This window comes from Dryobates pubescens, chromosome 15 (genome assembly GCF_014839835.1).
Source record: "Dryobates pubescens isolate bDryPub1 chromosome 15, bDryPub1.pri, whole genome shotgun sequence".
In the NCBI taxonomy this organism is placed as follows: domain Eukaryota; kingdom Metazoa; phylum Chordata; class Aves; order Piciformes; family Picidae; genus Dryobates; species Dryobates pubescens.
The window spans coordinates 14,830,508-14,856,671 of NC_071626.1; the positions used below are offsets into that span (position 1 = coordinate 14,830,508).

Sequence of the window (26,164 nt, forward strand, 5' to 3'; positions counted from 1 at the left end):
CAAACAACAAGCAAACAACGAAAACCCCTCAGCCACACCCAAGATCCACATAGCAGCTGGGGACAAACAGCCCTCTACCATGATTTTCAATTTACATTGCTTCCAAAAGTACAAAAATTGATGATTCCTTCAGGACAATACTGGAAAGCTGACTGAGTTTTAAACCTTATTTTGATACCAGTATCACCCTATCTATGCATCTGTATACTGATTTATTTTGTCTGGAATCTGAATACAAAGAGCAAGCAGCTTACTCTTGTACTGTTAACTGAAGCAACTTACAAGTCCAGGACGCAACTTCTTACTACATGAAGAACTATTTACATGTAAAGGGGCTAAGTTCTTACAGTTGAAGTGTTCATAGCTATATCACACATGCAGCTATGAGTCAAGGACACACAATGCATATTTGGACTTCAAATAGGTAAACTCTCCTTGAACATTCATTAAGAGTCTACAAAGGCTAACAAATCTGATGAAGTCACTTCAGGTGTCTGCTTTTGACCCACCTCACTCTGTACTGCTCATTTCAGTTTGTAAATAGCATTTGTTGCCAGTACCAAGTTGAAATGTGCTGATCTTTATTCTCCTCTCCCTAACTCTAGTTATCCATTTCCTCAGTACTTTGTTAATAGAGACCAAAAAAACCCTTAAAAAATATTATTGATTAGTATTATATAATACTCACCCCCATCGTTTAACCCCTTTTGCTAACTGGTAACTTTTCCCAGCATCACAACATTAGACTTTTCTGCACTAAAGATTTCCAGTATTTACAGTGCCTGACAAACCCTTGAGAAAAGAGTTTTTCCACAGTGAATCACAAACTGTATTTTGGGAAACAGCACTTCAAGGACAGATATAACGCACTATGAAATTATGTGGGAAGACAAAACTCATTGATGTTTTTCAGCTGCTGCGATACAGAGTACTTCCAAAAAGTGTGGTAAAGCCTACTGAGGAGCTCCTGCAGCCTCTTTTCCAGAAGAAAAGGAAGATGCTTTTAGTACATCTACTGACTCAAGCAGTTATTTCAAATATTTGACAGTGATCTTCACGGGTCTGTTAGATCCGTGTTCACACACCGGGGATGGAAGTTAAGAACTAGGATTACCTACACAAGAATTTTAGCTGCAAGCCATTTTTAGATTTTAGTATGGTCACTGCTTAATACATTTATTATTTCTTCCAGCCAGAACAAGCAGAAAAGTTTTTCTTGTAATCATACTGGAGAACATTGCTAAGATTACTGAAGCTATCACTAATTATAACTCTTAGAAGAAAATGGTGTGGCTAATCACAAATGTTTTCTGCTGTCTTCTGCTCATTTTGTTTCCCACTTCTGTACTCAGAAAAACACACTCGGAAGTCTCTGAAACTTTGGTCTCCTTCCTCAGCCCCTACTTCAGTGCTCTGAGAGAAGAGAGAAAAGCTACCCCCTGCCCTCCAGCTTCACACTACGTTTCCCATACCCAGGCAGCTGCAAAGTAGCCCAACCAGGCTTGCAGGCCCTACTCTCCATGCTCTACAGTCCCCTTTCAACGACTGCCACTGAGGAGTGACGGATGGAAGCAAGATGTCCCCGAAGCTGAGTACCTATGCTTGCAGGAATAATTAAATATATGATGAATTCAGCACAGTGCCTGTCAATCACTTTTGATATTTCAAGAAATCCATTCCTCTTTCATAGTCAATTGATGAATCCCAAAATAATGTCTGTGACAAGAGCTGTCACTTTTAAAGCTCTTTTGATATAAAATGCATTGAACCCACTTCAGAATTAAATAAAAAACACTGAAAAAAAAATTAATAATCTTACTCTCAGATGAGCACAGAAACAAAAGTTTGTTAGCTTCTATTTTCTTGAGCAACTGTAACTAAGCCATAAATGCTTGTTTTTGAATAATGTATACTCAATGAGTGACTTTACTACATCCTTTACATGCTTTATTTTCAGAATGAATTTTCTGGATAAATTCTTCATCTTTCCTTTCTGCACTTCTGCTACCCCAGACCTTTCCTGTCCACTTTTAATTGAAACACCAGGTTCAACCACAACTTTCTTTGATGTGTCTACAGAAACAGCTCCAGCAGAGGCCAGGAGCTAGTGCAAGGGGTGCTGTAATTTCTGTAAACGTGAGCAGTAAGATCTGTAATAAACGAAGGATCTAAAACCAGACAGGAGTACAAAAGAACCAAACAATTCTTATTGTATTGAAACTCTACACACTAGAAGATGGATGGACAGCTGTCAAGCTTTTCATAGGTATATAAAAAGCCATGCTTTTGCAGAAAGCATTGCAGTAACAAACTACATGTTTACAACAGTGGAAGAGAACAGAGGTGAAAGAAAAAGTGTTCATTTGCAGCAATTAGCTTTGGCCAATTCCAACTTTTGCTAAGAGAAGTGGACTACATGCTTGATGTCTAGATAGGGATGGGTGACAAGTAGTGTTCCTCAAGGGTCTGTATTGGAACCAGTGCTGTTCAGTCTCTTCATCAATGATATCGACAGTGAGACTGAAGGTACCCCCAGCAAATTTGCAGATGACACCAAGCTCAGTAGTGCAGCTGATAACTCTGAAGGACAGGATGCCATCCAGAGGGACCTGGGCAGGCTGGAGAGGTGGGCTGAAGAGAATCTCATGAGGTTAAATAAGGCAAAGTGTAGAGCCCTGCACCTATGTCAGGGCAATCCCAGGTATCAGTACAGGCTGGGGAATGATGAAATTGAGAGCAGCCCTGCAGAAAAGGTCTTGGGGATGCGAAGCTGGACATGAGCCAACAACACGCACTTGTAGCCCAGAAGACCAGTCACATCTTGGGCTGCATCAAGAGAAGAGTGGCCAGCCTATTGATAGCTGATTCTGACACTTGGCTCTGCTCTGGTTGAGACCTCACCTGTACTAATAAGTAACCTCACCTGTTACTGAAGTAACAGACTAGCAAGATTACCCACATAGATTCCAGGTAAAAGCAGGGCACTATTGCACTTTGCAACCAAAAATGAGACTTCAACAAAACATTCCAAATATGAAACTCAGAAAAGGATGGAGAGAGCTTAAGTCACTGTTGAAGCACTTCAGAGGTAGTACACACAGCCTAGGTGTGAATGATTAGGGGAAGAGGAAAGTGAGGTCATGCACAGAAGTCGGTTCAGGTATGGAACTTGTGCAACAGGCCTGATGCAGCACAGTGACTGTATACAGGAAGTTTGCTATTTCTAGCAGATGCCAGACAGACATGCATTGAACCACTTAAGTTACATTTCTACATACTCTCCTGTTGTGGTTTTTTTGTTTGGGGGTTTGTTTGTTTGTTATCAAAATCACTGTATTTTCTTAGTTCTGCATTTTCTAGAAGCAGAACTGTTCTTCCACTCTTGATCAGACTGCGTTCAGAGATTTTGAGTTATAGCTTCATCCTTTCATGTTGCAGCTGGGGCTGCTCTGGCCCTTTCTCTTGACTTTCTATTCCACCACCTGTCAAACATTAGCTCTACTAACTAGATTAGATTCAGGTAAATTGCTGCTAACTAAATTCTGACAATAGAAAGCAACCCTTCTTCTTGATCAAGCCAAAAGCAGCCAAAAAGGTGGGTGAGGCACAGAAAGGATTCACTAGACAACTGCTGCTGGGCTGAAATGAATGGTCAAGGGTAGATAGTAATCTTACTTCTGAATGTATCAGATAGCCTGTGATTTCTTTTTTCTTTGCTTCACACTTCAGTTCTCCCACAGGAAATTGACACACTAAACAAATGACAGGTTTGCTGCATTTAATCCTATTCACTTCAATAAATCCACCTGAGGATGATCTAATCTAAGATAATGACCACTCAAACAGAAAGCTCCACTCCTCTCTCACCCCATTTTCTAGGTTTTTGGTTCACAAGTGCAAGCTCTTCCCCTTCCCTAACCTTAACTCCAGCTTTGGGGCCCAATGATCTTCATCAGCAACAAGTTCAGTTTCTTAAAGGGATGCAAAACTAGTCCAACAAAACCAGAGTATTATCCTTTCAGGTTAGCAATTTGAAGTGCTTGGCCACTACTAGCACTGCAAGTACCTGAACGAAGGAAGTGGAGGAACTATGCAGCAAAGAGCTGGGAGAAGCAAGGTTTTTAATTCCAGTGATGGTGGGTTCCTGTCACAAGACTCACTGTCTCATTCAACTCAAAAAGCAGAATCCCAGCCACTTCCACCTTCCTCCCAATGGTTTACTGTTCCCTTGTTAGTACCAGCCTAACTTGTCGCAAGACCTGCTTTGTGATCCAGCACAACTCACTGCACCACAGTAAACCCTGTTTCATCTTGCAGGCTTCCCCACCACATTGAGGAACCAGAATTGCAGTATTATCTCAACAGCAACTGCAAACCTACATTTAGGCTTCATGGTTTACAGTCATCACCTATTTTTGAGTTACCATACTCTTCACACTACCATAACCATGTCCTAATACATATTTACAACTGCTAATGCTTTCTTCCCTATCAATGAACTACAGAATAACCAAAAAACTTCCAGTGTAGGGATCATAGTTTTAATTAAGATGGGAGAAAATGGCTGTAATGAACTAATGAATTCAATACTTGAAATCCAGACTTACTACAGACTAATCTCATTATTCTTGCAATTTGATACACAATCTAATGAAACCAACATAAATGTGGCAATTTTAAATGCAGACATATGGAACAAACCAGTTTGTGTGAAAGCAGAGGTGTGTTTATATACCAGTGAGTGGTTACAATGTGATTAGTACTCTTTCAATACTCCCATTTCACTTAGCAACAAGTAAAGCAACTATAGAGGGCCTCATTCGACCTTAACTGTTAGGGACAGTATGTCAACATTTGTATAATCAAGCTAGTGCCCTGATCTGACATATTAATATAAAAGCTAGCAGTACCTCAAATAATGAGATCTTTAATTACCCAGTGCCTTTAGGCAGCAATTACAATTAAAAAGACCACAAAAGAAATCTAGTCGACCTCCAGCTACTTCATACTTGTGAGAACCAAGAAAAGGGCAGAGTTTGGAGCAAGTGACACTCATTTAACTCCTAACAGATGTAACTTATGCATGCAGTCCTTTCTTCTGTCAATATAACTGTATGAATCTGTAGTGATGAAGCAATACAGGAAATACTGATGCATATCAGGACTCCCAAACAATTCCTTTCCAACTCCAGGGAGAGAGTTAAGTTCCTAATATACAAGAATAATATTCTCTTTTACTTCAGGTATTCTCTGATTCTAATTCTATGTGGTGCAGCAGACACACTGGAGGGAAGGGATGCCATCCTTGACAGGCTGGAGAGGTGGGCACAAGCCAACCTCATGAGGCCCAGCAAGACCAAGTGCAGGGTCCTGCATCTGGGTCGAGGCAACCCCAGACACAAACACAGGCTGGGCAGTGACTGGCTGGAAAGCAGCCCACAGGAGAGATACTAGGGGGTGCTGGTGGATGAGAGGCTCAACATGAGCTCTCAATGTGCACTTGCAGCCCAGAAAGCCAATCAGATCCTGGGCTGCATCAAGAGAAGTGTGGCCAGCAGGGCAAGGGAGGTGATTCTCCCCCTCTGCTCAGCTCTGGTGAGACCCCACCTGGAGTACTGCATCCAGTTCTGGAGCCCCTATTACAAGAGGGATATAGAGGTGCTGGAAGGTGTCCAGAGAAGGGCCACGAGGATGATCAGAGGGCTGAAGCACCTCTCCTATGAGGACAGACTGAAGGAGTTGGGGCTGTTCAGTCTGGAAGGCTCCGAGGTGACCTAATTGTGGCCTTCCAGTATCTGAAGGGGGCCTACAAGTAGGCTGGGGAGGGACTTCTCAGGATATCAGGTAGTGACAGGACTAGGGGGAATGCAATAAAGCTGGAGGTGAGGAGATTCAGGCTGGACGTGAGGAGGAAGTTCTTCACCATGAGAGTGGTGAAGCCCTGGAATGGGTTGTCCAAGGAGGTGGTTGGGACACCAACCCTGAAGGTGTTTAAGACCAGGCTGGATGAGGCTCTGGCCAGCCTGATCTAGTGTGGGGTGTCCCTGCCCATGGCAGCGGGGTTGGAACTAGATGATCCTTGTGGTCCCTTCCAACCCTGACTGATACTATGATACTATGACAAGATGCTTTATATAAGATTAAGGTTAACACACCATTATTCTAACCACATTCATTTGAATCTAAACTTACCTCTAAATATATTGACGGTGGGTTATGCTCTCCTCCAAATTTGTCTAGCAGTGCCTCTATATGTTCTTGTGTTAACTTAATCATCTGTTTGATATTCCACACCTAAAACAGAAAAAGGAACATTTTTGTAATGAAAAGGAGCCTAGAGGATGTCCTAAGGAAAAAAAATATAATTAGATTTCTTGATATTAAATTACAGAGGTCCATAATACTGAGCAACAGCAATATGCACAATGAAAGCATGTTATTTGGATGTTGGCAAGGCACTCAATCTCCAATGAGGGCAGAAATCTTCCTGCTAAGTTAATATCATGACAAGAGTGAAAACTGAGTGACTCAAACTGGTAAAGGGTTATGAGGAGTAACTGAGGGAACAGGGATTTGTTTAGTCTGGAGAAGAGGAGGCTGAGGGCAGACCATATTGCTCTCTGCAACTACTTGGAAGTTTGTAGTGTGGTTGGTCTCTTGCCCCTAGTACCACATGATGGAATGAGAGGAAATAGCCTGGTACTGTGCCAGAGGAGGTTTAGTTTGGATATTAGGCAAAAATTATTTATTGAAAGAGTGATCAGGCATTGGAACAGGCTGCCCAGAGAGGTGGTTTAATGGCAACGGTGGTGTTAGGTTGATGGTTGGACTCCATAATCTTAGAGGTATTTTGTAACCCCAAAACAATAGAATAAAATATACAGATTACAACTTAATGGAAGACAACATTGCTCAGAGAGCTGAAAATGGTACCCTGAATTACCTACCATGTATCTGTCACTAAAGCAAAAGCCTTTCCACAAGTGAATCTCAGAGGCAAACCTAATACAGATTTCTATCATCTTAGAAAGGCTATTCACACAGCTGAAAGTATGCTGAAGGCAGAAGGAAATCTATCAAAGTAAACCACAGCAACAAATCATTACTTATTGCTCACAGAAATGGAAAACCTATTTATTGTACCATATTCATCAAAAGTCTTCTGACAAACTGAAAAAACTTTCACAAATCTAGTCCTGAGTAGCATATTCTATCCCTAATTAGGTATGCACAAGAACACATATGCCATGGCAAATTTCCAAGCTTCACAATTTTGCTTGAAGTAGCAAATTCTACTTATTTTTACTTAAGCAAGACTTATCCTCTGCCTTCCCCTATCAGTGAATATGCTCATGCACAGTTTATTGTGGTCCAGAGCAACCCTTAACTACCTGGCTCCTTGAGAATCAACCCCCGTTCAAGTATACAGAACTTCAACTGAAGGAAGTTGAGCTTTTTCCTAACTGCAATTCAGAACTGGTGCTCTATCCAGGTCACCTCATGGGCCTCAAAAATGCCTGTTTCAGCACACCACAGTACCTACAGGTCACAAAATCCACACCCTATCTTTTGCAGTTCCACAGCCCATAGAGCCACCAACTTTGGATTGTCTTTTCTCCTCGCAGACCTGCTTGTTGAGATAACTCAGCTCAGCTTGCCTTGCGTGCACCAGCCCAGTATTACAGACATTGAGCCAACATACATCCCCATCATCTCTGTGGGAAAAAAAACCTGAAACACTAGGTTATTAACTAAATTTCATGAGTTCAGTAGCACTCCAAATAAAAACTAAGTATACAAAAATTGCCAGTGATTTCATATTTTGTCTCATTCCACATAAGCATGAACATTCCAGCAGTGAAAAAATGTATCTAACCAAATATCAAAAACATCAAATACAGAATCCTTTTAGCAATCAGTTCTGGACCAAAAAGCTTGTTCCTATACAACACAATAAACCAAATTTTGAGTTAAATGTGCACATGCTAATATGATTTCCTCCTCAAGATCTCACAGTAATGTAATCTCTTTACCCACACTTTATTCACACTTAACTCTAGAAGTAAATGCAAACTGTGAAAGCCTGCAGGTCATTAAGAAAGAACAGACCTCTTTTTTTGTTACTTTTATAAGCAACCCACTACACTTATGGAACTCCAGACCTGCAGAAAATCATGAAACTCCCACTGCCAAGTATCTTGCAGAAACACAAAAAAAATCAATGCCATTCCAAGTGACAGAAATCTTAAACGTATTCTGAAGTGAACCTGCAATGCACCTAGTATCATCCACGTGCAAGTGTAGTCCCTTCCCATAGGAAGCAGCACGGTTATTGAAGATACTGTTTCATTGTAGTTCCATGAAAAAAATAAGGAATAAATCCTTTACAGCTGGGATAACCTCATCACTTTTCCAAAAAAAAAGCCTCAAATACATTTTTCTATTCCATCTGGTAGCATTAGGCTAAGGTTATTCTCTATCACAAATGATCAGATTCGATTCTCCTTTCAGTGCTGCTGACACAAGGAAGCTGACGCAGGCCAACATGGACACAGGCAGAAGACTGGAAATAGTCCAGAGATACTGGAATATATCAACTTCTATCTGCCTATTGTGGATAACTGTGCATTAATTTTGCAAATAAGCACTCCCTTGCAATGTAATAAAGATGATGACCTATTTGAAGCCAGAGGCAAGCCAGACACAGTAGAAGCCTAAATCTATTCTATTCAGGGAAGAACGTGTCTCCACAAATGTGAGGCTGTAAGCCATAAAGTTATTTTTGCATCCTTTGCTGCTTGTCAAAATATGCAGTGCCTGAGACAGAACAAAGCAAACTATCTTTTAGAATTTTTGTCTCTGCCATCAATACTCAAATCTTCATCTCCACTCTAAGCAATGTACCTTGTAGAAGACACCTGAGTGGTCAAATCTGTTCTTTAAAGAAAAAAAACAAACCCAAAACAACAAAACAAAACAACACAAAACTTTGTTTGTCCAGGCCTGCATTTGGATTGTCACATTTGGTGATGATGGAAAATATGTTCATACAACCAACTAGATAATTAAAAAAAAAAAGAAGAAAAATGTTTGGAAACTGTTTTGCAAGGAGGACAAAATCATCAATACCTACCCCAATACTACTCTAATCAGTCCCTTCAGGCTTCTTTCTTACACAGTCAATTTGTTTGGTCCACTGAGCTAGGATCCACTTTGTCCAAAAATGCTTTAGAAAGCTGTCATACATGTACAAGATTGTTCTTAGCTGCACTAATGTCTTAATTAACCTGGAAATGAAGTGTTAGAATTGGAGAAGCAAGAGGACAGGAGTGGGGTTAATAACTCAGCACCCCACCTCAGCATGTGCATGTCAAATGCAGAGTTCACATTTTTTAGTTCCTTTGTTGAAGATTACTATTACCTCTTCCTCACATTTCAGTATCTTTTTTTGAGCTATTAGCCCCCTCACCATCAACCTTGAGCCTCTTCATGCACCTTACAAAAAGCGGGCTTTTCACTTTCTGCAGTCATCCACAGAATGCAGATAGAGTGGATAGTCCTTTCCTCCTTCCTATACTTCAGGGTCTAGCTCTCCTCCATCTCTTAGTGAAAACTTCTTTAAACTCACACATCCACTGTGTTAATTTTTGCATTTTTTCTACTCTCTGCCTGGCTTTTCATGCTTACTGCATTTTCAACAGCATTCAGGCTGCCTTTCCTAGTTTATCTTCCCCAACTTTTTATTAATAGTAGCGTATCATTTTTATTGCAGTTCCATTACAGTCTGAGATACAAATTTTGCAGTGTGTATTAATTGTTGGCTAGCTAGAAAGTCCACACTTGAAGGTGTTTTCCAACCATAGTCATTCTGTAGAAATTTACAATCACAGAACAATAAGTAAGTTACAGAAAAGAATATCCACAGAAGTTACTGTAGTCAAGTCTATGAACATGTCTTTCTAGAGTGATGAAGAATGGCTTTGGTGAAGAGATATAATAAGTTCAAGAAGGAAAATCCTTGAGATGAGATACACCACTTCTTGTACCATCCTGTCTAATGCCTAGGATCATAACTTGGTCAGCTAACACAGTAATGTGATCAACAGACATCTGCTGTAAGCACAGCAGTTAGTCAGTATTTGCAGAAGGCTTCAAGATGAAAACTATTTTCCATTTAACAGGTAACATCTTTTAGGAAGGAAAGTGTGATTCTTAAGTCCATGTAACCAGTAATGCAGATTTTCAACTGCATCTATTGTGATACTCTTCCCATTAAGCAAAAAAACCCACCCCACGAAACCCAAACACTCAGCAACTCCTCCCTTACTCAAAAAAAGAAAACACCTGACCAAGCTAACAGGCAAGTATCAGAGCACCATCTTTGAGGAACCAGCAGCAGAAACTCCCTTGAAAAAAATAAGTGGAAGACAAACACATTCAATAGATTTGCATTCTTTACCAGAGAACTTCTACCACACAAAATCCTGGTATTACTAACAGTTAATTTTCACTCAATATTCTTGCATCTCTCGTTTACTTGTAAGCCATCCGTTGCAGCTGAGAGTAAGCTATGTCTTTTTCTTTGTTTAGTTGTGAATGTGAATTGCTCATCATTCAGCTCTACTCTTAGAGAAGAATATGCAGCCTTTTGGTCTGCCTCTTCTTTAACAAACCAAAGTCATACTTCAAATGTTCCTTGCTTCTTACAGGTGTTTTAAAGTATTTTATTAAACACAATAATGAATTATAAAGGACAAAGCTCAATAAAGCCCACCCTTATAACATAACCAAACATTTTCTCTAAGAACAAAGTCATGAAGAGCCTTAGGCAGTGGCTGCTTTGCAGCCTTCACCAATCTACAAGGCAAGTTCAATTATCCTACTGTCCTTGGCTATTTACCTTTGCCTCCTTCCTCAGTTCTCCAGAACTTAAACCTTTGCTGAACCATTTCAGTATGCTAAACAAGTAGAAAATTGTACTCTTTGTCAAGGCTAGTTTTCTGCCAGTCTAGTGTGCTGCAACAGCTTGGCAAAGGACAGAGTGACCACCTGAGCTGGTTCAAAATGTCACCTTTCCTCTGTAGCTCAGTTAGATGGATTCAAGCTACCATGAGGCAGCAGCCTTCTTCAGTTTGCATTCTCTTTCCTTCTCAGACTTTTTCCATCACCTACCATCTTTGCTGCTTTGCTCCTAAGTAGAATTTGCCTCCAAGTGCTACGTGAAGAAAAAACAGCAAATGTTTTCTACCACAGTAGAAGAGCAGAGTGTGAAAAATAAGACATGTCTGTATCCTTAATTTAAATCCTTAACCACCAGTTGCACAGTTTCTTTGATCTAACTAAATCTTTAATTCCACATTCTTCAAGGCTTTTGTGTTGCATTACTACTAGTGTCTTTTATTCACTGTGGTACTTATGCAGTATTCATGAGGATCATGCACAGATCAAGTTCTTGAAAGATTCACTGTATTTACATTCATGAATTTAACAACTTTTCCTTAGACCATCACTGGTTTTAGAATAAAAAAGGGGCTGGGGGAGAAATCCAACTACCAGGCTAACTTATTTTAGAAAGCAATTTTCCTATATGGAGTTAACTATCACAGACTCTCAACATGTTAAATGCAAACAGCAGTGAAATTAAAAAACCAAACCAAAACAGAACAAAACCTATCATGCATACATCAGACTATTTCTCCACACACCTCAAGTTGAAGGCAAGTCATGATTGTGATGGAAGGCAAGCAGCCAACCAGCTAATTACAGTAATTGCCTATAAGGAGCAAACACTAGTGGAGCAGAGCTCCTACACAGCTTGGGTCACATTAATTAAAATGACAAAACAAATAAACTTGGTCTCAGCTGAGCTGCAGAACTTATCTGCTCTCTCCTTGCTAGAACACACAGACTACCCAAAAATGATAATCATCACCTTTTTTATAAGTTCATGCTATCAATCTATAAAATAATCTATTATACACTTCACAACATACTGCCACTAAACTACTACTACAGTGTGCATGTGTCTTCTATCAACTGGTTAGAAAATCCAAGAGACAGATGGAATTTAGTCAACTCTAGATATATTGTGTTAGTTCAGACGTATCTGCAATCCAGTAAAGTAACTAAGGTATCCTGTTTTTACTGCAAACAGGTCTCAAAACCTGAAACAGAAAATGTACTTAAAAACTATTATTTGTAAAACATTAAGTAATGTGCTTCCAATCACAGACAAGTCACAAACAGAAACTCCCATAGAAACCAGTCTCCTCCTAAATGGCACTCTTCATTCCACCTGGCACACCATGCTGCCCGACTAACCCTAGTACCAACAGGAAAAAGGAAATAATTGTAAAGGCAGATTTGTCTCCTTGCCACACATTGCAGTTCAGAAAGTAAAAAACAACCAACCAACCAACCAAAAAATCACACCAAAAACCCAACAAAAACATCCAAACCAAGATACAACAGCTATTACAGAAGGATGTTGAAAACAACTATCTAGGTTAAAAATTTGGGGGAAAAAAAGAATAAAAGAACACAACAAAAAACAAACCACAAAACCAACCAAACCAAAAAGGAGCAACCCCCCCAGCAACAACAAAAACAACCCCACAACACAAACACCAAAACAACTCCCCACAAACAAAACCCAAAACCAAACAAAGAAGAAAATATAACCCCACCATGCAGTCAAACTTCAGCTGATGAAACTGGAGATCTATTTAGTATATAAAAACTGCTGCAAGACTTATAACCTATAAACACTCAATCAAGAGACTGGAAAAAGTTATCTCCATCTTCAAGAATGTATGTAAGCTGAAAACATCCACAAGAGACTTTCTTAGCACTTACAAATTGTATTCTAGAAAAGTGATGAGAATGCTTCAAAGAAATCCTTTATGAAAGCTGTCTCAAGATGCTGCTAAAAGCTCTAGATTACTTACAACTACTTTCAACCTATTAAGATTTAATGAATACAATCACAAAACCAATTCAAGGATTGAGGCATATACAACCATTCAAACACCTTGATACTACCCATTTCTAAAAGTCATAACGATGTATTTTATTTCACGTTAATTTTATAGCACTCTTCACATTAGTGAATTATTAGCAGATAAGAGGGATTAAAAAAACTAGACATGCTACTTAGACATCAGAAATGTCTACCCTCAAAACATTCCTTAACAAATAGAATAATGAATGAAATAAAAAGTTACCAAGTCTGTATGCTCCAACAGACAGAAAAATGTTGATTGAACACAATGTAATTGCAATAGGAAAGTTTGCTACTTATCAATGCATTTAACAGCTTTACTAATGACTGTTTAAGATGCTTCACTATGCAGCAGATGAAGACACTAGAGTGATAACTGCCTTGCTGTGGTACAAACCCCCAGTTCCTAGCCACTTAGTTATGTAACACATTTTTAAACAGTACATTTTGTTCATTAACAACCTTAATTTGCTTTCCTTCTGTTTAAGGCCAGGCTGGTTGAGGCCTTGAGCAGCCAAGTCTAGTTGAGAGGCATTCCTGTCCATGGTGAGGAGGTTGAAGTAGATGATCTCTAAGTTCCCTTCCAACCTAAGACATTCTATGAAAGCCAGCACTCTGTGCAGAAATTGAATTGCCTCTTCATACTAAATTTTGTGCAGTTATACTTGGAGAATCCACCAGAATATTTCACTTGATCAGAACCTCAGAAAAATACAAGCTTCCTTCAGTGCTCAAATACACTCCTATGATCTCCAGAATCCAATATTGGTAGCGTGGAGAATTTATTCTATACTGAGCACTGTATCAGCACCACACAACAAGCTCCATCTCAATAGGAGCACAGGTTCTGTTTTCTGATCTTGACTGTTCCTGACGGTTTGGTAGTGTCATGATGGGACAATAGCTAGCACCACTGTTCTCTGAAAACTCCTGCCTAAACTGACAGCACCTTTGGAGAACAGGAATGTTTGAAAATTAGATCTTTGCCTGTTTCACTTTTTCACTAGGGTCCACATTCACAAAATGTCGTAAGAAACAGAAAGAAGAACGGCATTGTTGTTGCTCCTTCAAAACACACAAACACTGAAAAGGTGAAGTAACAAGCCAAACACTTGCAGCCAAGGGTTTAAGCAGACAAAAAAAAAAGAAGAAAAGGCATGTAATTCTGCATCAGGCAGCCTTGTTTATCTTTAGAACTAGTCACAGAAGAGGAAATCAGCTGCATATAAATCTATGTCATTGTTTTAGAAAGAAACTGTGTGCAGGAGGGAAGATGAAGAAAATTCTGTTGTACACCTAAAAAGCTCAAGAGCAAGCAGAATAAAAAAGCTGAAGCACAGAAATTCATCTGGCATACTGACTTCTGCACCCTGCAGTTGCTATGAGAAAGCAGCTCTGTTCACATATACAGATGTGTGAAGAGTTGAAAACTACCAAAACCATCTCACACTTCAAAAACCTGAATACTGTACCTAGAACTCTCACGTGGTCAAAGCTGCTGGAAAAGTGTACTTATTATACAAGTAGCTCACAGAGGACCTTCACATCCCCAGCACACAGGCAAAACTATGGCATGTAATCATATTTCTGTGAAAGGTACACCCAGAAGCAATCATGAAAGACTGAGTAAGATTGTTACAACCTAGGATGAAGTTCAACACCCTAACGATCTCAAGTGTTAGGATCTAAATCTTGCAAGCCTAGCTCAGGAAGCCTCAGCTGAACAAGACTTCTTGTTCAAGTAGACACATTGGTAAAAAAGACCCCAAACAAACAAAAAACCCTGAACAAAATAAGGGTCAGTGCACCTTCACAGGGCAGGGATGTGTGAGGACTTAAGAGTCCTTAGATGAGGGAAGGGGAAACTCCCACCATACTACCACTGCTTTCCCTAACCTAATGCCTTTTGTCTATCTCACTGCTTTCCCTAACCTAATGCCTTTTGTCTATCTCACAAGAGTTTGGAGGTTAATTGGGTGCCCTGTGGAGGAGATTCAGCTCACGAGGCTTTCAGAAAATTAACCCAGCACAAGCAACGCAAATTTTCTTCAGCATTAACAGGTTGACTTAGAAAAAGACCTGTGTGGAACTAAGCTGGCAGAAGGGAGTGGATCTGTCTGAGCAGCCTGAGGCAGGCACAGGAGACAGCAAAACCTCCCACTCCGGGTGGCAAAGCACAGACTGACTTCAGTTGTAACTGCAGCGATCAGACACAGCACCAACCATTAGGGACTACAGTTATGACTACGTTTCTACTGTGTTGCACATTAGCCTACACTTCAGAAGTGAAAATAATACTTAGCTAAAACTTATGCTTAGCCTAAGAGTGTCTCAAAAAAACCCAAGCCACAACACACCTCTCAACCATGAAGCAGCCCATCTGTAAGACTGGATTGGAAGCAAATTAGCTATTTCAAGACCATTTGAAACCTTCTTTTGTTTCTCTTGCAAGTATAAATAAAATTTTATTTCCCTCTAACTAAAATTACCTCCAAAGTATTTAATGCAGTCAAATTTACTACAGATGTAAGGATTAATAAAAATGAACTACATATTTGTTACAAAACAACAAAACTAAGTGGAATACTGGAGCATTCCAGAAATGCTGGTGTTTTTTCCATTTGGAAAAAAAAACCCACACAATAACCAGCAAACAAAAACTACCATCAAAAGGCATCTCCATAAATAAAACAAATCTAATTTGTTCTACAGTATTTTTAACTGCATGCAACAAAGGAACTGCCTCTCCTGGCTAAACAAGTTTAAAGAAGGATATTATTAGAACAGCTTTAAAAATAAGAGGTCTCTGAGCTTAAGAACTACAAGAAAATACAAAGGAGAACAGCATTAGTGGCTCAAGCAACAACGTAAATTAACAAAAACCTCAGTACAGACCTTGTATCCAGTTAGTTTGTGGATATCTACAGAGACAAGAAACAAGCCTCCTGAGACAACAGATTTTTTTTCAGAAGAAGCTACTACTTCATTAAGCAAGTTTTGTGTAATCAAACAAGCTACCTCAGAACAGAGCTGTTAACCCTATTGCCTTTTGGGAAAAATATCCTAAGCAGAACTCTCCTTATCATCCCCCCTTAAACTCAAGGATTTTGCCATGAACAAATAATAAAAAGCCTAAGGGAAGAAAAGATGAGGAGGTTATTGAAGTCATCATCTTTTCTACACCTGGATCAACTTTCCCCCATCACTCCTGATATATGTTTGGCTGAGGAGGTGATGGAATCTATTAATAGACATTTTATAAACAAGAAAGTATTTTCATGCTTCACTACCCTTAGCCATAAAGAAAAAGGTCTAAATTTAACATGAAACTCTCTCTTCTGCTACCATTTAAACTCACTACTTCTTAGAGTAACTGCCACAAGCTGAGAACAAGTTATTTGCATTCTTCCTTGCATCAGATTCAACAGCTTCAATTTCTCTTTTAAATAACTGATTTTTTTTTGGCCTGTCCTCAAAGCTCTGATCTTCTAGACTTCAGATCAGCCCTAATACTATTCTCTAGATTCTCCCCTCCCAGACCACATATTTCTTGAAGCTGTGACCCGAAATCTAACGTAGGATTTAGCTAAGGTCTTTCCTCTGCTGTACAAAACAAAAGAATTATTTATCTTTTGAGATATATTCCTGTAGAGAACTCCCTGGATATAAAATACCTTGAAGGTGAAGTTTAACTTCTCACAATTCAATAGGATGTCATTCACAGACTAGAGTTAGCCCAATTACTGAACACAAATGCAACAGCATATCCAACATATTCTCAAAATTACAAAAGCAATTAAAAAAAGAGAAACACCTCAGATGGTTTCAACTTTACAAATAATTAGAATGTTTAAATTGTAAACTCTTCAGAGGACTAGAAACTTAAAAGGAAAGCTAATCTAATTCCCTGCATGACAGGCTCCCCCCATGCTATTGCAACAAAACCAACTCAATTTTTCTCTTGGTGTTCCTGTGCAACTTTATGACAGCCCACCACTCCCTATTAGAAGGTTACAGGCACCTCTTAATTCTCTGCATTTTATTACTCTTCTTAAATCTGTTTTATAACATTAAGTTTTCTAAATATATAGCTAATATTCAGGCAGGATAAATTCCAGCAGTGCTGCCTAGAAAATGATTGACCATCCAATAGCTCAGGCTGTCACTTCGCAACCTTCAAAGTAATTTTTGTGTCCCAAAGAGCAGTTCAGGACACAAAGCTGTGAGTACAGAAAATTCCATTTGAATTATTTAATATTAGTGTAAATAATCTCTAGCAACAAGACCAGAGCCTTTCCTCCCAGCTGTCACACACACCTTATTATATCAACAACCTGGTACTACTCTGAAAACCTTCCATCCAAACAATCACTTGTCCTAAGATTTCAAGGTGGGGAAGAAGCCAACCTACATGCCTCTGGATGCCAGCACTTACCCTATGCCTCCCAACACCAGCAATGGAACAGTGAGCAGTAGAGGAAAATTTCTGCTAAATTCACTTACCCCCTGCACTTGTGCCTCCAAGAGGTACCTGCTTCCTAAATGTACTATACGAACGCCTGCGCAGCTACTCTTACTAGTCTTGACATTTGATACAGAAAAAAATACTTCAGCAATTATTAAACTCTTATGTAATGACTTCATTAGATTTTAAGCATCAGCAGTTAGGATTCTGAAGATCTAAACTCATTATTTGATTAAAAACTTGTCACAACTTGAACGACACAGCTTCAGCTTGCTTTTCAATATCCCAACCCTTGAATTTGTGATGTTGATTTGGTTTCAAACAACACTACACTTGATTATCATCTTGATACAGAGTACCTTCTTAACTTCAGGGCTGCAACTTAACAAGTCTGTGTAAGACTACTTCAAGGTCTGTCAGAGATTCTCATTGTCCACCCCTCTTCTAAAACTAGAAACTGAATATAGAACTGAATGTTTACCTTCTGGAAATCAAGACAGTTCCCAAAAGATTAAATGGAACTAAAACCTTTCCAGGTGTATCCTCAGAATAAGTGAGGTTATGCTTCTTGATAGGCTTCCAGAGCAAGGTTACTTTTAAAGCTTAGATTTGCTTTGTCCTGAAGGAATGAAACAACACTAGAACATGCACTTGCACTGGAGCCATGAGTTAGAAGCACTTCAGTATTTTTCTCACTTCTGCCACTTTGCACTATGCTTTAGACTAGTTTTAGTATTACAGAGTTTCCATTTTAGCTGCGTCAGCAATTTTTTGGTCTTGAACTTTAATAAAAATTCAGGTTTAGATGAAGTAATAGGTGTACTTGGACAGTAATGAAAATCTAATTGCTTACAACTTGAGGAAGAACTAGCTAACTGAAGAAGAAAGCCACATCAGAAACTCTAATTTAGACCTTTGTGTTTCAGTATTTCCAATGTATAAGGAGTTTGCATATAACTAACACAAGAATACCCACACACTCTTCCTAATCTTGAATAGATGCACTTATACTTAGAGCATACCAACCTCTCTGGTTGGCAGATTTTCCAGACATTAGACTGCTTCTCTTGCTCCCTCTCATGTAGGCATCTAAGACATTCAGGCCAGGAGGAGAATCCCTACTATGTAATTTAGCATTTGGAATACAATCAAATGACTGGCTAGAATGTTTCTGAAGTTCAGGTGACTTAAGGCAGTTTCACCAATACTCTGCACTGGCAGGAAAATTTCATTTTTTAAAAGTTCTTGCCTCCTGACATTGCTTTCCACATCTCATTCTCCTGTGCTTCTGTTTATTTACCCAACTCAGCTCTATTGATAGTACTGTTTCTAGGACCATAGTATAAACTAGTTGTTGAAATAATTCCAGAGAGAATTTTTTTGCTATACCAGAAATAACTAAATGAGAAATTCAGTTTCATGCACAGCTTCACCAGCACAATCTGGACAAAAAATGTCAGCAAGAAGCTTTTTAACCTCATTTTCCTGCTGAAAGAAAGCACTTGTTAAACCCCACTCTTCAGGTATTTAAGTTTCTCAACCAGTTGAGTTTCTCGTTACTCAGGAAAGTTAAGACTGGACTTGCATTACTCAAAACATTTAATCACCCTGCTGGTTAGGTGTAAAATTCATGTATCTTGCTGAGTTTTCCCTGACTTCAGCAAGTAAGCCAGTTGCTCCTTAACATGAGGGAATTAATCTCAACTCACCCTAGCAGCAATAGGGGCTGACTCCTTCCCTGTTTCTCTTTTCTGGTCATCTACCCAGCATGAGCTCTAGCACTTGTCAAACCTCTCAACTCATTCATTTCACTATAATTCACTATGCTATTAAGAAATAAAATGGATAAAACTATAGCCTTTTTCTAGTGAGCTGGGCGTGAAACTGGACCCTTTCTGTGAGCTGATGATTGAAGCCAGTTCATTTTCCCTCCTGGAGGCTCTTCCCCTACAGCAACAAGGAGCAGCTACCTGGTGGGCTCAGCACCTCACAGGGCCACAAGACTGCTCCCAGATGACAGATCCTGTACTGATTACACCAACATGCTTGGGAAAGCTAAGCTGAAATAACCTTCAGCACCTAATGCTCAGAACAAGAAGCCTGAGCTTCTGGCATCCTTGTTTACCTCCAGTAGAGACTCGATGTATGGCATTTGGCAATTCATTCCTATAGTTTTCCAACCTGCAAAATACCTTGTGTTGTTATGGCATGTTTTATTCCACCTTCTGAAAATGTTTCAGAAGTGCTAGCAACTTACACTTTAACCCTCGCAAAACAAGTAGTACTGCTTGCTCTCCACGGGATTGGGAAGTTAAGTAATATGCCCTCAAACACAGGAAGTATGCAAGAAAGGCACAAACCAGAGACCCCGACACTCTCAGTGCCTTGACAATTAACATTTCCTCAGACCCCTTGTGCAGAAACGGTGAGCCAGGCCAACATCCACAAAAGGAGCTGTACGCACCAACCCCGGTTTTAAAATATGTTTCGAGTATTTCAAAACCACCGGAGGAAGCCGATTACAAAACCTCCACATAGCTCTGCCAGCCAGAGCCACCAGGTAACAGCAAGCGTGACAGCGGGGCCACGAAGTAGGGCTTGTTTGAAATCAGACCGCGACCGCCACCCCTCCGCAGCCGGAGCGCGGCGGGGCGGGGGAAGCCCTTCCCCTCAACCCCCGCGGGTCGGGGCGCGCCGCCTCCTCACGGCTGCACGGGCCGCCCCCGGTACAGAAGGGGCTCGGGCCCCGGGCGCTGCCTGCAGGCGCCGAGGGGTGCGCGGCGGGACCGAGGCCGCGGCGAAGCGCGGAGCCCCCCCACCCCAACTCTGCATCACCGGCGGCGGCTGGAGCGAGCCGGAGGCGGGAGGAGGCCGTGGCCTCCCCGGTGGAGGGATCCCCGCCGCCAGCCACCCCCGCTAGGCCCCGGCGAGCCCCACTGCCGCCACCGACGCCGCCCCGGCCGGTCCCACCGACGGCCCCCAGGTGCGGGCCGGCCAGAGGGGGCGGAGGCGCGATCGGCGGGCGGGGGGCTGCCGCAAGCCACCGTGTGGCCTCACCTCCTCCGGGATGGCCGGGTCGCCGCTGCCACTGCTGCCCCCCGCGTAGCAGGCGCCAAGCGCGGGCGGCGGCGGCTCGGGCTCCATGTCCCCGTTGAAGAGCGAGGCCCCCTCCGCGCTACTGCCGCTGCTCAGCGCCGCCATCTTGGATCGAAGCGTTGGGGCGAGGGAGGGAGAGGGGGGAGCCGCGTCCCCGACGCCGGGACGCCCCCAGCCGCGACCCGTAGTGGGAGGGGGAGGGGGGGTGAGCACAGATCCCGGCCAGCTCCCAGCGGCCCGCGCCACCGGCACGTCACGCCCGGCCCGTGACGTCACCCAGAATCGCCACCGCAACCACTGCGCATGAGCTGCCTTACGTCACCGGGAAACACCCTGACGTCACGGCGCGACCACCCGTCGCCCTGGGAACTCGAACGTGGGCACGGGCTCTGCCCGCTCGGTGCGGCCCCGCCTCCCTTCCTCCAGCGCCCCCTGGCGGCGCAAAGGGCAGTCGGGCGGGCGGCGGGTTGCCAGGCAGCTGCGCGAGCGGGCTGCCGAGTGGTGGCGGGCCCGGAGAAGCCGCGGGCAGACCCCGCCCCTGGGGGAGGTTTGGACCCCAGCTACCAGGGCAGCTACGGCGGGGTCCCGCCGCTGCCTCGGCTTGGGGTCCTTCTCTGCGACGGCCTCAGCCACAGCAAACCTGCGGATAGAATGGAAACGAAACCAAGGTGCCGGCAGGACTGAAAAGGGAAAGAGATGGGATGTGACAAGCTGTGTGAGCTAAGAGTGTGCCAGAGCAGGACTGCGGTGAAGGCAGTAAATAGCCAGGGGAGGGAAGGCTCCGCCAGACTCTCAAGTGGACTGACTTCGTTTGGCAAACGGTAGCGTTGTGATTTTGTAAACTCAGGCAACAGTGACAGATACTTCCAAAATTCACATTTTCCTCCGAAGATGTTGTGCCTGTTGTAGTTATAACTAAAATAATTGATTACTGTAATTGGTAACACTTTTTTTGGTTTCCCCTTGTCCCCACTGAGGCGTTTAGGCCCTCGGCTGCTGCAGGCTGGTGCTGTTTACATAGGGGGCATCAGGCGAAGGAAGGGCCTGGTCGTGAGCTCAGCAGAAATCGGGACCCCTTCCTTCTTGATAACAGCTCACCCTCTAGATGGTTTTGTTCAGTCTGGGGACCTGGGAGCAGACCCCGTTTTCCAAATATGAGTATCGACCCTGCCTGCACCTTGTCTGCGTGATGGGATTTCCTTCCCTGACAGCCTGGCTTATCGGGGGAAAAAACAGTGGGCTCACACAGCAGGACCTGACATGTGCTTTAGGCCTTTGGTGTAAGTGCCAAGGTGGTGGGTAGGGTGCACAGGGAAACACTGCTCCCTCCAGCTCTAAAAGAAGCATCTGGAGCTGCCAGCTCTTGCTGCACCCCTAAGCCTGTTCTGCTCCTCTTGTATCCTCAATTGCTGTGGCCATCTCCTCCCAAAGTGGCACAGTGCTCCTGTTTACAGTAAAAATACTGCCCCATGTCATCCCAGGATGCCACACCTGTTGCAATGCTGCTTACACACGAAAAGAATTTGCTAAATAGGGTGGTTTAAGTTGCTGTCTTGTTGAAAAGTTCATTATGAAAAACACCAACTTGGCAACAGTATAGTAATGCATTACAAAGAACAGCTAATACCAGAACAGCAGCAGGATTTCAGAGAAGGTGAAGACTATTCTATCACAGCCTGATATATTTAATGGTAGTCCATTAAAACTCTTAAGTTGAAACATGCAAACACAAACTTCTGTATCGTTCCACTTCAGTTGTGAATACATAACCATACAAACTCTTAAAGGAGTAATCCTGCTGATAGATTCAAGATTTATGTTTTGCTTTTTACACTGGGGCTGTTGGTGTGTAAAAACATTCTACATTCAGTTTGATACTGGCTGTGCAGTAACTGGTAAATAAAATAGGTGCAACATCAGTGGACTGCATAGAACCAGAAAACCACAACGGGGACAGGAATACCAGACCCTGTGGTATAGAGGGAAGGCACTTTGGGCATGGACTTAGGTGAGGGTATTTCCTGTAGGGAGCTACACAGTACTGAACACCTGAACACAAATGTGAAATGAGCAAAACAATCTAGTCAATGTTTAAATGGATATTTAGTTATCTGACAGGCTATGCTTTCCTCAAAGGGGAGCACAGCTTTTCCTACCGCTGGCAGCCTGCAGTGCAGTCAACAGAAAGGCTGCACAGATCTGTAACAACTAAATGTAAAAACTAAGCAGCTCAGCAAGCTTAGAAATTTCTCTCTAACAGCCACATTAATGACAAGGATAATTAACAGCAACTCCTGCTATGCAATGCATGCAGACTCTGGAAAATAGCATATATGCTGAGGACAAAATGCTGAGACAAATTTATCTGATATTTGAAAGAAATGGCAGCAGAAATAATAGGTCTCTCCCAGCACACAGCCTGTTGTGAAAAAGCCAACAGAGCAATGTGAATTAACTAACAAAGTCCATTTGTTTAAATTAAATTTATACCAAGGGATAATTTAGCCTCAATGTACAGAACGTAGCCACAGTCCTTGTTTTATTCTCCAAGCAATTCATGTCTAGGGCATAACTCTAGCAGTGGGATTAGTAGACTATTCTAATTCTGTAACTTGTAATATCTTTTCAAAGCTTTTAGTAATCTTGCATGTCTTTGTTTCTAAGCTTTTGATTTTTTTCAGAAGATTTGCATTCACATAAAATAGAATTGCTAGTCTTTCTTACTGCAGTTGATGTACCACCTGATGGGCTGCAATTCTAAACCCTAATACTGACAACTGACAACCAAGGCTGGGAACCCAGCAGAGTTACCACCTGAGGTACATGAGGAAAAAAACCACATTGTTGCACCTAAGGTAAAGAACAGAACCTGCTACTTCTGCTATACCTTCCTTCTGTCTGAAGAAATCCACACCTCGTGATAAATGGAATTTCCTACTCCTTCACATGGTGGCCTCTTTGGACTCTGCTTAATCCGTCATGAATGAAGGTGTCATTAATAACTCTATTTCTTGATGATACAAAATTCTATCTACTGATAATTGATATAACTTTTTACAGAGAACAGCTTTCATTATGAACATAGATCAAAATCAGATTTACAACCTAGATCTGACAGGGCTAGTTTGTGCTCTCAAATCCATAGGCCACTTGAGGCACTGGCTGGTTGATTCCTACAATGCAGCACGGCCAGTTTATCTGGTATTGCAGCAGGTACTGCATAGTTGTAAGCATAAAAGCTGCCACCTCTCATCAAACACTTAGTTATGCACTAGGGTTTCACCCTCCTCAGAATTTTTTTTCCAATTTAGATCATAAAACAAGTCCAGGTGTAAAAAGACAAACTCTTCAGCTGGATTACCCCTACCAGAAGTGATCCAATCAACATCTGAGCTTCCAGAGAGCACCCTCTTAATAAGTTAGTGAAAAAAAGTTAAAATTATGTGGATACCTGACAACAACTGTGTCATTGTAAACATTTGAACACATCTTTATCCTTTCCCCCACAAAAGGAATTAATCCTAATGAGGTGCTCCCTCATTAGGTGATTTTAGATTAAATGTAACATTTGTCTCACTTGCAGTAGAAGACATTATCTCAAACAAACCCCAGACTTCTAGTTTCTTAGTTAAAAAACCCAAATAATTTACATATTGGTCTGCTACTAGAAACTGATTTTTTTTTTCAAGTGGTTTGAAAATTCATCACATTGCAAACAAACTCTGGATGTCTGAAGTACCCTTAACATTTGTCCAGATTACCAAAAACTGCTTAGCCTTTTCACACACTGCAGAGAACCAGAATGTGTCCCATACAGTGTATCACTTGTGTTTGGCCCATGTAGCTCTGAAGATGCTGGATTAAATGCTGGATTAAATTCTGCACTATCTGAAAACAATGACAGCTCTTCTAATGTATGTTAAAATACACACTTCACCCTTAAGTGCTGTCATACGGAGTGAAAATGCACGAATTCATGTATGTAAGGCAATGGTACCCTTTACATATCAGATTAATACTCAGTCCCTTAACAGACACAAATGTTGATGGAACACACACACACTAATGATGACACTCATGTTCCCTTTTGGTTTGGCCTGAAACTGTGAAGCAAAACAAAAAATGGGCTCAGTCATTTTCTGATTACTAGTTGTTTGCGCTCCAGGAAAATAATGTCCAAGATATTTTTTGAGGAAAGAATGCAAGTTTGGTGGGTGTTTTTTCCTACTTCTCTTTAGCATCTCTAAGGTTTATTATCCCACTCACTTTAAGATACATTGTACATCTTCTCATGTTTCTAGGGATCACTGTCTGATTGCTCCAGTATGAGGCAATAGAGAACTCCTAGTTCAGGAGATTTACCATTCTGTGCCACTGCTGAGCCTGAAACATTCCTGCCTTCAGTGAAAAATCAGGTAATATTCAGGTTGTGATTCGAATTTGGCAGCTGGACAATCTCATCTGTACATTTTTTTTCAGCTGATGGAGGCTTCATAGCTTTTTGCTTTTGAGTTCAATGCATGAGCACAAGCGATGAGGATTGATGGAGACTAGGAGAAAAAATGAGGTAGGTAAAAAAGAAGTAAAGCCACCAAGTTCTTAACTCAGTTTTCATTCTACCATTAAAAGCAATGTTGGCCTAACAAACTTTCTTTGATATATAAATAACAGCATATTCTGGATTTTCTTGTAATGATATTGGAAATATTTACATAGTTTTCATTTGATTCAAGCATAATTTATTTTAGAGTAATTGTTTGTAAAATTGTTGCTTTTCTTTCCCTAAACCACAGCCCAAACCTTCAGAAAGTAAAAAGCAAAAAAGAAACCCCAAACCCCCAACATTTTCCTATGGAGGCAGGGAGCAGGAAAGATGATGCAACTGGGAAACATGACTGACATTGCATACAGGCTCCTCCCCTACCCTGTATGTTGTTCATCATCACAACAACAAAATGCTAACCTGTTTCCTTCCTTATCTAAGTAGTGGTGGTTTCAGGGTCCAACAATGTATATGCTGCATCACAATGCTCTGCCTCTCTGCTGGCTTCCTGCCTTCACACACAGCAGCACGGGGGGAAACTGAGAAAACTACACATTCTATTGAACAGTAAATACTGACAAATGTGGCATATAAGGGACCATTAAGAGAGAGCATGAGCCCTGAAACCACTAATAAGGAACAGAAGCTTCAGGTAGTGGAAATCAAGGGGCAGGGATGAAGCAAAAGAGTGCAGTAGAAGTGGATACTGGATGAGAAGGTGCAGCTTTCCTAGAGGAAACAGGAAGCAGATGAAAATAGGGAAACAAAAGAATGAGGAGCACTGATTTTCCTGCCTGACATACTTTACTGAAACTGGGACCAAGTCTCAGGTTGCAGATTAGTCAAGACCCTCCTGTTACTTTAGCATCCCTTGTCATTGCTTTAATGCATTCAGCTTGTTTGGATATCTGATTTTTGAGTCCTTTGTGTTGGATAGTGATAAGCTGATTTGCTTTAAGAACTGAATAGTTTTAGATTCCCCACATTATTATTTCAATGTGAACAATCACATTTTATAACTCGGAACTATCCCATTTAGGCACAAAAACCCATTAACATG

The 26,164-nt window shown here is 41.5% G+C and overlaps 1 protein-coding gene across 2 annotated transcripts in view; it reads right to left on the reverse strand.

Annotated features, from left to right (window-relative positions):
* The window catches only part of BRAF (B-Raf proto-oncogene, serine/threonine kinase), a 76,314-nt gene extending 55,492 nt beyond the window's left edge, over positions 1–20,822 (reverse strand). For both annotated transcript variants that reach the window (XM_054168104.1, XM_054168105.1), the window contains exons 1-2: positions 20,523–20,822; positions 6,193–6,294 (exon numbers count right to left, since the gene is read on the reverse strand). In XM_054168104.1, coding sequence (XP_054024079.1) covers positions 6,193–6,294; positions 20,523–20,666 — 246 coding nt within the window. In that variant the 5' untranslated portion in view covers positions 20,667–20,822. The remainder of the gene's footprint in view (positions 1–6,192; positions 6,295–20,522) is intronic.
* Between the last annotated feature and the right edge of the window lie 5,342 nt (positions 20,823–26,164).